The sequence below is a fragment of the Lycorma delicatula genome, chromosome 3, assembly GCF_047948215.1.
Source record: "Lycorma delicatula isolate Av1 chromosome 3, ASM4794821v1, whole genome shotgun sequence".
Taxonomy (NCBI): Eukaryota; Metazoa; Arthropoda; class Insecta; order Hemiptera; family Fulgoridae; genus Lycorma; species Lycorma delicatula.
In genome coordinates, this window is record NC_134457.1 from 214,796,282 (window position 1) to 214,809,993 (window position 13,712).

The window sequence follows — 13,712 nt, forward strand, 5'->3', positions numbered from 1 at the left end:
GTTGTGTACCTCCCCTTTTGATTGCAATTGACTATACTAAAAATGTCCAAAAAGCCCAAAAACCCCCAAAAATTGGATTTTGGATTTTTTCTAAACAGTAGTAATAAGCCCTCATTGAGAGATTTTCAACGATGTATCGTAAGTGGTACTTATTTTCATTGATTCCAGAATTATAACCAAATAAAATTTAATTAATAAAATATTTGGATCTTATAAGGGAAGGGACCACATCGGTTCGAATCCGACTTCATCTCATTTTTATTGATTTAAATATATTGATTTATTATTAATTATTAACCTCCGACTGTAAAAAAAAATTACAATAAATCATAATTCAATATAATTTTTTTTTTTTAAATACAGAAGTTATTAATGAAATAGAATTTTATGTACTTTTTGTCATTCTAAGAAAATGTATATATGTAATTTAATAGGCGTACAAGGAAATCATGTGGTGTCCACATAAGATTTTTTAAAGTCCGTTTTTTTATAAATATTTTTAAAGTTTACTTATGTCCATATTTTTAGTCTTATTTCAAATAAGAAGTACCTAAAAAAAACGCTGTTCGTATAAAAAAAAAAAAATAATTAGAAAGAAAAGTCGAGAAAAAAAGGGAAGTACTGACAAACAAAAGGAAAACTGCTTTTAAATTTGAACCAAGAACATCCGTGTGTCTTATTATTACCTGAAGTTTTCCAACTAATTCTTTAATGTTTTGGCGGGAAAATACTTTTAAAATATAATTATAAGTTCCGCTTACCAACAAGTGTGAATAATTATGTTCAAGCGCTTTCGGAAATATTATTTTCCATCATCAGAAACATATGATAATCGAGTATATTTTACGAATATTCACTTTACAAATTAAAAATTGAGAATAATAAAATAAATTAGAATTTACATAAATATAACAATAATCTTCATAGTAATGAAATTAGATTAAAGTTTATACGTCTTGTCAATGGAAAAGTCTCAATTTTTATGTCTAATGGTATATATAATTATATATTATATATACCAACGGGACATGCTAAGTAAAATTAATCTAAAATACTTTAAATATCAAAATGATATCAAGTTATTCACATACACACGATAACAGTGTTACAATTCAATACCAACCGAAGATGACAAAAAAAAATAAATTGAGATCGTCTGCATCCAGGATGGAATATTTTTAACAGGTCCTGCAGAGGATTTAAAAAAATGGAACAGACATCAAGACTGTGTAATGTGATCCACGTATATATTCGTAGAATTATCATTCCTACTGTCCTATCGGTGCTGTTTATATATAATGTATATCGGGTCTGAAAGATTTAAGACGAGATATCTCGATTTTTGATGATTTTATTAACAGTGCTACATATCTTGTGTAGAAACTCACATTACCTGCCCTACAGAAGACTATATTACATCATCAAACGAGGCGCATACATATAGAAAATATTAGGATTCTTACTATCCATGCCTACTCACCGGACAACGAAAAACATTTTTTAGTCAATTTTCAGCTGCGTCGATCCCAACAAGATTTATTTGAATGGGATTAATAGAAAAAAAAGTTATGAGCAAACAAACATAAAAGAAAATATACGGGTGGAACACATAACCTTTTTTTTTTTTTGAAGTCGGTTAATAATATAAGATAAATAAATGATGAAATCAGGCCGCTTGGGCTTGAAAAATCAGTGTTTTAGGCAAGAAAATAAATTATTCCTATCTATCCTTACGGGTGTTCTCAGAATCCACCCTCCTTTTTCTCCTTATCCTCGACCTTTTCTTTCCTATTATTGTTTCTTTGGGGGTGTACCATTGGTTTTAACCGGTAGTAGGGGCTGCTGCGGACCGAGTAGGTTCAGATTAGAGTTATTTACAGCTGTAAAATACAATGAGTGCTTTTTTATATTTAATTTTTACTACCGACCTGCCAATTTTCTTATTTTATATATTTCAAAGTTTTAATCTAAACAAAAAAAAAGCCCCCTGAATTTCTCATAAATATATACCAAACTAATACTACCGACTACTTACAAGCACCAAAGAAACAACTACAGCTGTGGAAGCAAGTAATAAACACATTCCCCCGTTGGACGTCTTGGATGGTGTCGTCGCAATAAAATACTTGCAGCAGACGTATCTTATTAATTTATCAATAAACAGCGGATCACCTACTAGAGTTCATTCGATTATCGCTAGGGAATACTCGTAACATAAAATAATTGAACAAACGTCAACTCTTTAACTATCTGTGAACACTTTTTTAAGATTTACGAACAGTATTGTAATAAAAAGTTACATTATGCTTAACAATAAATTAAGTACGCTCGTAATTTTAATAATTACATTTTATTCTTTCCGTGGAAAAATAAAAAGGAGAAGAATATCTATCGTAAGCTAAAGGCTCAAACATCAAAATAAAAAGTTTTGCAGTATTTGCTTTCTTAGTAAAATTAAAAAAATCTTATGTGACATCACATGACTTCCTTGAACGCCTATTAAATTACAAATATATTTTTTTAAAATGAAAAGTACATAAAATTTTATTCCATTAATAACTTCTACATATTTCATTTTTTTAATTTTTTTATTGTTAATATTGAATTATTATTTATTGTAAGATTTTTTTTACAATCAGAGGTTAATAATAATTAATAGATCAATATATTTAAATTAAAAAAAAAAGGTGATGAAGTCGGATTCGAACCGATGTGCCCCTATCCGTTGTAAGATTCAAATATTTCGTTAACTAAAATTGTATTTGGCCATAACCCTGGAACCAATGAAAATAAGTACCACTTATGATATATCGTTAAAAAGCTGTCAATGAGAGCTAATGAAAAAGTCTACAATACAATTTTTTTTATATTTTTGGTTTTTTTTACATTTTGGTCCAGTCGATTGCAATCAAAAGGGGACATGCACAACTAGATGTTACAACAGTTTTAAATCTAAAACTTCAACATCCTACGGCAAATCGTTGTTGAGTTATGCGAAATACATACGTACGTACAGACGTCACGTTGAAACTAGTCAAAATGGATTCAAGGATGGTCAAAATGGATATTTCCGTTGAAATCTGAAAACCGGAATTTTTCGCGATACTTCCTGTATTTCGTACAAGGAAGTTAAACATCTGGCACCAATGTTGTTATCTCTTCTCTAATCATTAGAAAGCATTTAAAAGGGTAATATTCCCCTACTCGGAAGATAAACGACGATAATTATTATTAAAAAAAAAAAAAACTATTAAAAAAAGAATATTTAACATTTTTATTCAATTAAACAAATTAAAAAAAGTGTCTCTCAAAATTATCGTATTTAAAAAACACGATTTCTTTCAAGACCACTAATTTAAAGGAAAAAAAAACAGTAAAAACTCAAGTCAGTAGTTTTTAAAAGTAAAAGGTATAAATAAATGAATAATAAAATTACAATTTTGAAAAGTTAGTAAATTTTGAATAACTAAATATAAAAAATAATGTAAGTATTACTTGAAATATAGTACATTATTGAAAGTAGGCTTTTTCAAAATATTGTCAATGATATTTCTCATATTTTTTTATTTTTGTACCTTATAAAAAAAAAATGTACAAGTAAAATTTTCAATGGGTAAAAACTATGAAATGTCATCACTTAAACTACAACTTTTTTAAAGAAATGAATGATTATATCCCTCTTAATACATAAGTTCTATCACTAAACTTTGTAATTGCAGGTTATTTCTTTTCTATGATATAACGCTAAATAGATGGTTAATTAAATACGCACCCACTCATACAGTATATATCTTCTGACCAAGAATTAATATTTTTGGATTAAAATGATCACAAAACGTCAAGAAATACAAAAAAAATATATATATATAGCAAATGTACTTTCAATTTTAGACTAATAGTAGGTACTACTATCGACGAAATGAAGGTACTTCAATTATTTCGACATACTTAACAGTCACGCACAAAAAATTGTTCATAAAAACATTTAACTTTAAATCCTCAGCAAACATATTTAAGACGTATTCGTGCAGTTCGTTTAATACAAATATAATCCAGGTTCAGTAACATCAAACATAATTAGAACACAGATGATAACCGTTTATCATCATCATCTTTTACCTACTAACCTCATGAATGGAACCCACAACCATAAGGACAAGCCAGATTTAACCCACAATTAACTAAGGAAAAACTACACAAAAAAGCAATATTGAAAGGTTATTAAAGTAAAAATAAAAATTTATTTAAAATTTAAAATAAAAAATATTTATATGCGCATTTCGATTGTTAAAAAAAAGCATCAGGATAGGTATAAAAGGAATTATTAAAGGTAAATTTAAATATAAAAAAACCAATAAAATGATAGAACTAACAATAATTACGAAAAAATAAACAACGTATAATTTATGAAACATTATAAACATAACATTTAACTTCTATTTTTTTAGAAAAAAAATGCTAAGAGGCAGTTTACATGTAAAATAGATCGTAAGCATAAAAAGAGTTAAAACTATTTCAACTTACCGCTCAGAATGAAAACTACGCCCTAATACGTGCCTCTTACAGAATATAGGGGGCTGGGTTAGGTAAAGATTTATCTCAAGGAAGATAAAAATACCATGAATCTTTAACAGATAAATAAATATTCCTAACTTAAAACAAAACTTAAGAAATAAGTTCTTACGACAGAAAAGTTTCAAATTCTGAATTAAAAATCTACAAGGTATTATTTACTGACCCCGAAATCGTTATTCAACAACATTATCTCTATCAATGTTAACAGAAGAAGTTCTCAATTATTATTTATTATGGATTTATTTTTTTTACTTGGTAATAGAATTCATTCTATGACCCGTTAGAAAGGAATTTTTGAATCTATATCCGATTTCTCTGGTATTATCAGCTTATAATCCAGCCTTTTCTTTATCTATTTTGTAATTTTATTTTATTTTTTGTATGTATTTCTGTTATTCTGGTAATTTATTTAAATTTTATTTTTATATCTAGACTTATTAATCGCTTCTCTCTCTTTCCCTCTCTATATTTTCTGATAATGATCCAACAACAGAAATTCGAACCTATTAATATATTTTTTTTTTCTTTTCAGGGTTGTACATTAAAAAAAGGCAAATGTTTAAAACATACAGCACAAAAGTCGATGAATGTTATAATACAAAATAATATTAGAAACAAACTATTCACGCGCAAGTTGTTGGATAACATATTTTCTAGGTAACCGTAATTAATTAATCACAAGATGTGACGAACTCGCCGTGAAACTCCCAACTTTATTAAGTTTTTGTCGTAAAAGAAAAATTATTAATTTAAAACTTTCGTTCAAATTAATTAAATAAAACAAACAGAAATGCGATGTTTAATGAAAGTTTTATAAATTTATCAAAAGCTACGAGAAGAATATTATAATTACAGATTAACTAACTGTTTTATGCGACCGTTTTAGTACATTCATTTGTTTCACGGCTTAACCTATGAGTTCTCTCATCAGTTTATAAATAATTCTCTACTTAACAATCCTTGAACAAACACAGTTAATAAATAAATAATAATATATGCATTTAACTAAAATTATTAAAATTAACAACGCATTCAACCCCGGCTTAAATTATACATTATTTACGTACAATAATATTAGATGTAATTTTAAAATAAATGTTATATATTATTTAAATGTAGATGTGAACTAAAACAAGGAATCGTAATCCTAACTAGTGACATGTTTTCAAAGGTCAAATTTAATAATGAATAATTTATTATTATTAGCAACAATAAAGTTATTTTATTCTAGGAAATTTTTATTACTATTACATATACATATTTAATAAATATCTCGTAGGATACTAGTGAAAAAAAAAATAGAGTATGAAAAAAAATTTAAATTATTGGGAATTAATAAAATTCTTAAGCTCTATATATATATATATATATATATATATATAAAGAACAAAAGAGGACATAAATTATTTTTATTATGAAATAAAAAGAACACCGTATAATATCAGATGGTAAAATTGTGTCCAGCTTACAAGTAAATATGTAACTGTTCATATATAAATTTTAATAATATATAATTTCGCACACAGTCACCGCTAAATATTTTTTTTTTATAATACACAATAAAATGTTATAATTTTAAAATGTAACCAAACATCGTTTTTATACTGTAAAAATAAATTGGAAAAAAAATTTAAAAAATAAATATTAAAAAAAAAACCATTAATACAAGGTTAAAATTAAATTACGTAAAAAAATAAATAAATAAATAACAATTATGAAACGATATTTAATTGAACTAACAAATTCGGTCCCGTTTTCATTAAACATTTATTTATTTTCTGTTGACATTAACTTAAATCGATTTTCTAAAAATTAAATATCCTATAAATTTTGTTTGTTTATTGACAAGCTAATAAAATTGCATTTACCCATACCTATAGAATTATTTTTTAACTCCATTTTTTTTAAGGAAAACGTTAAACAAATTTTCTTGGATGCTACAGGAAATAAGATTCAGAGATCGTTTTTTTTTCCCAAATCAAACTCCGTAAAAAAGAGGACCGATTATGCTAAATAATTATGTAACAAGAATTTCAATATAATCTTATTTTACCAAAGGAACAGAAATCAAAGCGAAATATTTAGCTAGTCTAAACTAGAAAACACGACTTATGTAAAGATGACTTTTGTTCTTAATTTCACCACAAAAACATATCTTTGAAGAACATAAGAAAGAAGCCGTAATAAGAAAGGGAGTCCGACAAGGATGTTCCCTATCAACGGTAGTTTTTAATCTTTGCATAGAACTAGTTATTAATGAAGTTAAAAGAACAATTTAGAACCGGAGTAATAGCACAAGGTGTAAAGATAAAGATGCTATGATCTGCTGATGATATAGTAATTCTAGCTGAGAGTGAAAAAGATTTAGAAGAAACGATGACGACATAGAAGACCTACGCAAGAACTACCGCATTAAATAAACAAGAACAAAACGAAAGTAATAAAATGTAGTAGAAATAACGAAGATGGACCGGTGAATATAAAAGTAGGAAGTGAAAAGATTATAAAGGTAAAAAGAATTTTATTATTTGGGAAGTAGAATTGCTAAAGATGGACAAAGGAGAAGCGATATAAAATTCCGAATAGCACAGGCGAATGAGCCTTCATTCAGAAATATAATTTGTTTACGTCAAAAATTAATTTAAACGTCAGGAAAAGATTTTTGAAGGTATATGTTTGGAGCGTAGTTTTATATGGAAATGAAACTTGGACGATCGGAGTACCTGAGAAGAAAAAATTAGAAGCTTTTGAAATGCGATGCTGTAGGAAAATGTTAAAAATCAGATAGGTGGATAAAGTGATAAATGAAGAGATGTTGCGGCAAATCGATGAAGAAAGAAGTATTTGGAAAAATATATTTAAAAGAAGAGACAGACTTATACGTCACATATTAAGGCATCCTGGAATAATCGCTTTAATATTTGTGGGACAGGTAGAAGGGAAAAAATGTGCAGTCAGGCAACGTTTGGAATACGTAAAAAAAATTGTTAGGGATGTAGGAGGAGCTCACAGCTTGTAACAATTCGAGATAAATATACCTGAAACGACTAGCACTAGATAAGGAATCTTGGAGAGCTGCATTAAACCAGTAAAATGACTGAAGACAAAATAAAGGAACATATCTTCAAATTATATCAGTTCTTTGAAACATCCTATACGTACATCAAATGACTAAACCAATTTTTAACATACAACCAATTGTAGGAGAAATACCAACCAATACGAACTTGGATATAATTTCTATTTTTTCTGCCCGAAAATATTTGCAGAAGTGACATCAATCCACGGTACACATTGAACAAATATTACGTCGAAATCTACAGATATTCTAAAAAGTAGAAATTTCTAAAATTGCGCTAATTAAAAATTGGTTAAAAAATTTGAAATCACGGCAAGATTATTTGGCAATACAAACCGATACTGGGGAAATATGACAAGATAGAAAGAGAATAAAACCTTGATATCCAGCAGTCATATTAAATCAGTTCATAATTATATCAAATATTATTTCCTTTTTTCTTCAAAATTTAAACTCATAAAATTTAACTAATATTACTATTTTGATGTAGTTCTGCTGATAATCAGTTCTTCAAGACAAAGTTGCAATAGAAAAAAAATTATTGTTCTCTTTTGTACAGCATAATGTAGAGGAAATTATACACGTAAAATGATTTACACACGCGCGCTCGTGCGTGTATTATTTTATATCTTATTCATGAAAATTCTATATTTTTTTGTTTTTTAAAATATAAATCCACATTTATAGCTTATTTATTAATATTATTTATATTTTTATCATTTTTCTTAGCTGTTACTTTTCTAAAGTATTTTCGCAGTTCAGTTTAAATTAATTAATAAATATTACATTAATTTTGATAATTTATTTGTTAATTATATGATTTATATATTTGTAAATCATAAATAAACAAATTAATTTTTTTGTTGTTTTGTAACTAAATTTTTAAGCATAGTTTCATAATAATATTTAAAATTATGGGGGAAGATGTCGTTAAAGATATATTTAACTACCAATAAATTTAGGCCTATAATATTACAGTCTTGTAACTAACTTATCTTAACTATAATTATAACTTCTTTAGTTTTAAACGTATTATATATTAAACATTTTTTTTATTAAAAAAAAAAATAATAAAAGCAAATAAATTCTAACATTAAATTTTAAAGATTATTTTCATTATGAGCAATTTAGTACTAGTCACATCGCTTCAATTCTAAGTCCATTCCCGTTCATTCGTTAGGTTCAATAAATCTACCGAACATGACAACTATATGTTATCAATATTGCGTAAGCTTAGTATAACGCGAGGTAGTAATGATAAGCATCAAACTACATTTTAGGAAGATCAAACTCAAATAGAAGTAGGCTTAATGGTATTTTGTCTGTTAAGACATATTTCTTACAAGAAACGTTCACATATTTTTGACAATAAATATTTATTAGTCGCAAATTTATATTAAAAAGTTTCCAAGTTTCTTAGGCGAGTTAAATATTTAGTGAAAAAAAAGATGCAATATGAATACACAAAAAGGGGTGATACACTATTAAAATTTTTATATCTGAAGTGAATTAACAAAGTCTGAATCAACGCAAAGTTATTTTCTATATTTATTTTTCAAAAGCACAAAATAAAATATAACCGTTATGTTAGTTTATAAAGTAGATATAAAATAATTTACGACTAGATCAGGTTATAAATGTTTACGACCCCCAAAATTTTTCAGGGCGAACCTAAGTATGGGTTGTCTTAATAATATTTAACTAATCACCAGTTCAAAGGCAGTTAATTAAATAATAGCCTATATAAAGCACACAAGTCTAGCTCTAGAAGTATACAAAACATAAACGATAAGGAGAATTGTGTAAAGACTTATCCCTCCCCGTAACAAATTATTATTTATTTAGAAAAATGGAATCAATATAAAATATGTATATTTCAGGGTATTAATTTGAATTATAATTGGCATAAAAAAAAATATTTCTTCTGCCCGTACTCTACATTGTTTAGGCAATACTTGACAAAAGTAGACAATAAATCAGTTAACTTGTCAATTTATATTTATCTTTAAAAAAAAATCTTGTAAGGGTTTTAATTTTAAGAAAACATCCCTAATCAAATTTATTTGACCTATAAAAACTATCACATAGGCTTCTTTATTAACACCTAACGATATTAACGTGAAAATTAATCCGGCCTTCAAATAAATAATATGCAAAATAATAAAAATTTAAAAAAACATTTATTTAATTTTCTTCGTTTTTTTAACTTAAGAAAACTTAATTTTATTTAAAAATACAAAAAAAAATCATTAATTGATAATTAAAAATTCACCAAGCACAAAACATTAATAATTAAATCGAAGACAAAAGAAAAATCCATTAAATCATTACTGATATTCATAAATGTTAAGAGAAAGTTAATATAACAAAATTAATCCTTAGTAATATTTGAAATAATATAACTTATAAAATTTACACCTGTCTTATTTTGTTTGTAAATTAAAGAAAAATACGGTAAATAATTTTTAATTTCTCTTTTAAATAAAATCAAATATGACCGGATTATATTCTGCAGGAGCTAGAAGGCAAATTGGCTATATATATATATATGTGTGTGTGTGTGTGTGTGTGTGTGTGTGTGTGTGTGTGTGTGTGTGTGTGTGTGTGTGTGTGTGTGAGCAAGAGAGAGAGAGAAAGAAAGAGAGAAGAGAATTCTATAGAGTAATTTTTTAACATGGGAAAAATACAATAAGCCGTTACGGATTTTTTTTTAAATTCTGTTTTAGATAAGTGATAAACCAGATTTCTGTTACTTAAATAACTTATGTAAAAAAATAACAGATGTAATATAAAAAATAATCGTTGAATAAAAATTATAAATAATAAAACTACCAGATTAAAAAAAATAATCGAAGGCCTAAAGCTCATTCATAAAATAAAACTTTAATTTTTTTTATATTTAGGTCAGAAGAAATTACATGCAGTAATTTAAATTTAAAGTTGAAAAAAAGATTAAATTAATTGTAATATTTAAATTACAATATAAAAACAGCCTAAAAGTTACGAAATAATGAATAAAACTAATTTAAAAAGAGAAGAAATTAAGAAAAATCCATTAATTAAGAAAAGATATTGCCTAAACAATCACAGGAATGTTGAAGTAAAGTATTCGAGCTGGATTCCAAATTTAACTTCTTAAAAAATTGAAACCATTATTTACATTATTAACGAATTTAACTTCTCAGAGCAATAATTTAATATAAAAAAAAAATAATAAATTTATAAGTAAAAGTAAAAAAATATAAAAACATTTTTTTTTACTCAAAATATATTGAACAAAAAAAACGTTTTAGTGGTTACAGTAATGTAAAACTTATTAAAATTAAGATAATAATAACAAATGAACAAAAAAATAACATAATATTAATACGCTAAATAAGTAAGAAAAAACATGTTTGAACAATAATCAAAATAGTTGATAATTAAGAAAAATTATATTGCATAACAAAGCAGTTTAAAAACTATTGATTTCCGATAAATTATAATTGCATTAATAATAATATAGACAAATAAAATATATATCTAATATACAAACAATACCATGCGCAAGAAGTTAAATATTAACCTTGGGGATAAATAAATTAAAATTATAATAACAAAATAGCAAAGCTTATTTTATTTATGCTTCTAGACATTACTCATTACCGTAACTTACATAATTTATTAGTTATTTCTAAAAATATCTATTCTAACCTAATTAAAAAAAAACAGTACTGGTATTAAAACTACTAATTGAAATTGTAATATTACTTATTATACTGCAATAAACTTAAATGATAAATAAATATTTAAATAAAATTATAAATCGGTTACTATCGAAGATGGATTTAACATCTGACTAAGCGGAAAAACAATAGAATTGAACAATTTAAAATAACGACCGGTGTTTATTAAAAGATAACTTAATCAAATTGTTAAAAACTAAATTAATTCTGATATTATTACTAGTCAAAATACAGAATTGTTAACCTGTAAATGGTAATAAAAAAAAACTATTCTTAAACAGATTATACATTAATGAAACTAAATAACATGTATTGTATTAGCTTTTATTAAACAAATTAAACGCTTATCTCTTGAATCGTAAAACATAAAAGGACATTGTAAAAACAAAACAAATGATTACTAGAAATAATTTTTAAAAAACCTTTAATTTTGATATACCAATACAAAGTAAAAAAACGTAATTTTTTATAATCGTAAATTTCCACGGTATAAACTTTAAAATTTATGGCTAACCAAAATTAAGAAAAACTAAACAAGGCAGTATTAAGGGAAAATATTGTTAAATTATCCATTAAAATAACATTTTTACATAAAAAAAGAGATTTAAAAAACTGGTAAATATAACAAAAAGAAATTATAATACAAATTCATACATTTTTTGCGTAATTTCCCATTACACATTAATAAAGGGTATATTGTTTTAAAAGGTTACAATTTTTAACAAAAAAAAATTAATTTAATTAAAAATATCTTTTTAATACAGTGCATAATACTGAATTATAAAAAGTAACTCTTAAATCAACTAAAATGAAACACACCCATGTTTTTTTTCATCGCTGATATGGACAGACAATGATAAAATGACATTTGATAAGGACATCACGTGGTTTCAATTTATTTAGAGCGATAGCAATTGATGCTATGGCATATCTAAAGCGTAACTTTTAAATAGAATTGTAACGTAAACAGTTACGCCCTTTAACATCTATACGAGTTCGAGGTTGTAGGGTAATGTACGAGAGAGAATATAATATACAGCACGTGCGTAAAGACGAAAGCCAGACGGGAGATGTTCGGGGTCTTGTTTCTTTAACAGCGACTGTACCGCGTCGAGCTATTCTCGTATCACAAGCACGACCGGGCCCGGTCCAACAAAGAACGAAGCTTCAGATGTTATTGTTTACTTAATCGTATTCAAAACCGTGTAGTTTAAAAATATAAAATATTTTATCGTACTCACCTCGGACTCCGTGAGATCTATCAGACTACTTTTTTCTTCGGTTAAATTTTCCGACGATCTTTTCTCATCTTCACCCTCATCTTTAAAAACTTTCACTTCATCAGTGCTACCGAGATCATCACCACCACCTCCGCTACTTACATGTGGCATTTTCCACTGCCACCAGTCACCCACGAGGCTTTTAGTTAGGTTAGGCTAACATCGGTACAGAGGTTAGGAATACGCCTAACCGTGTATTGTCGCACAACCACGGCACACACATTTCAATTAAAATACACATAACTAAATCACAAAGCACATAAATTAAAAACAGTTGAATATGTGGTGTTAATCCTGTAAGTACGAATTTATTTCACTCAAAAGATCCAACACGAAGTTATACTTGAGTAAACAATAACTACATACGACAAACTGTCCGCAATCAGACCTACGACGCCGGCCATCCTACTGAAGACTGAATACGAAAGCTCGCCGGCGCGTTCGCCTGCGGTTCGGTGACCAATCAGCGAGCCGCTTTGATCCCGGTTTCCCCCCGCCTGCCGATAATGGCAGCCGACCCGAATCGAGACGGAATCGCACGAGCCACCGCTACTACTAGTTCGGTGCGTGACCGTCATCGGAAAGAAGCGCTGCTTCATCTCACGACTTGAGGGCGGAGGATAAGCAAGACGGTGCGGCTGTGCAATCGGGACGGATTAACTTTGTCCATCCTTACCCCGAGCACGCATAAAGTAAGAGCGACCCGGTTGATTAAAACTATTTAAGAATTCTTCACGCCTAAAGTTTCTTAATTATAAATTTATAAACAAATCGGTACCGTATAATGAAAAACAATAATGAAATTTATTCTTTAATATTCATTTTCAATTAACTTATTTATCAAGTAAAATTTACATATATTTAAAAGCATTATTTACCAGTATATAAGTAATTACGTATCTAAGCATTTTATATAGCTAAATTTGATTTTATTTATTTTAATTTATAAATACAGCTTCTGGAATAATAAATTATTTTATTGAATAATTAACAAAAATATTTTAACATTTAAAAAAATGTGTTTAAATGTTGCTCTAACTATTACCATGGACA

At 27.0% G+C, this 13,712-nt stretch overlaps 1 protein-coding gene across 1 annotated transcript in view; it reads right to left on the reverse strand.

The window, feature by feature from the left end:
* pan (transcription factor pangolin) overlaps window positions 1-13,053 on the reverse strand; it is an 810,214-nt gene extending 797,161 nt beyond the window's left edge. Inside the window, exon 1 of the mRNA XM_075359090.1 lies at window positions 12,621-13,053. Coding sequence (XP_075215205.1) covers window positions 12,621-12,770 — 150 coding nt within the window. The 5' untranslated portion in view covers window positions 12,771-13,053. The remainder of the gene's footprint in view (window positions 1-12,620) is intronic.
* Window positions 13,054-13,712: the final 659 nt, after the last annotated feature.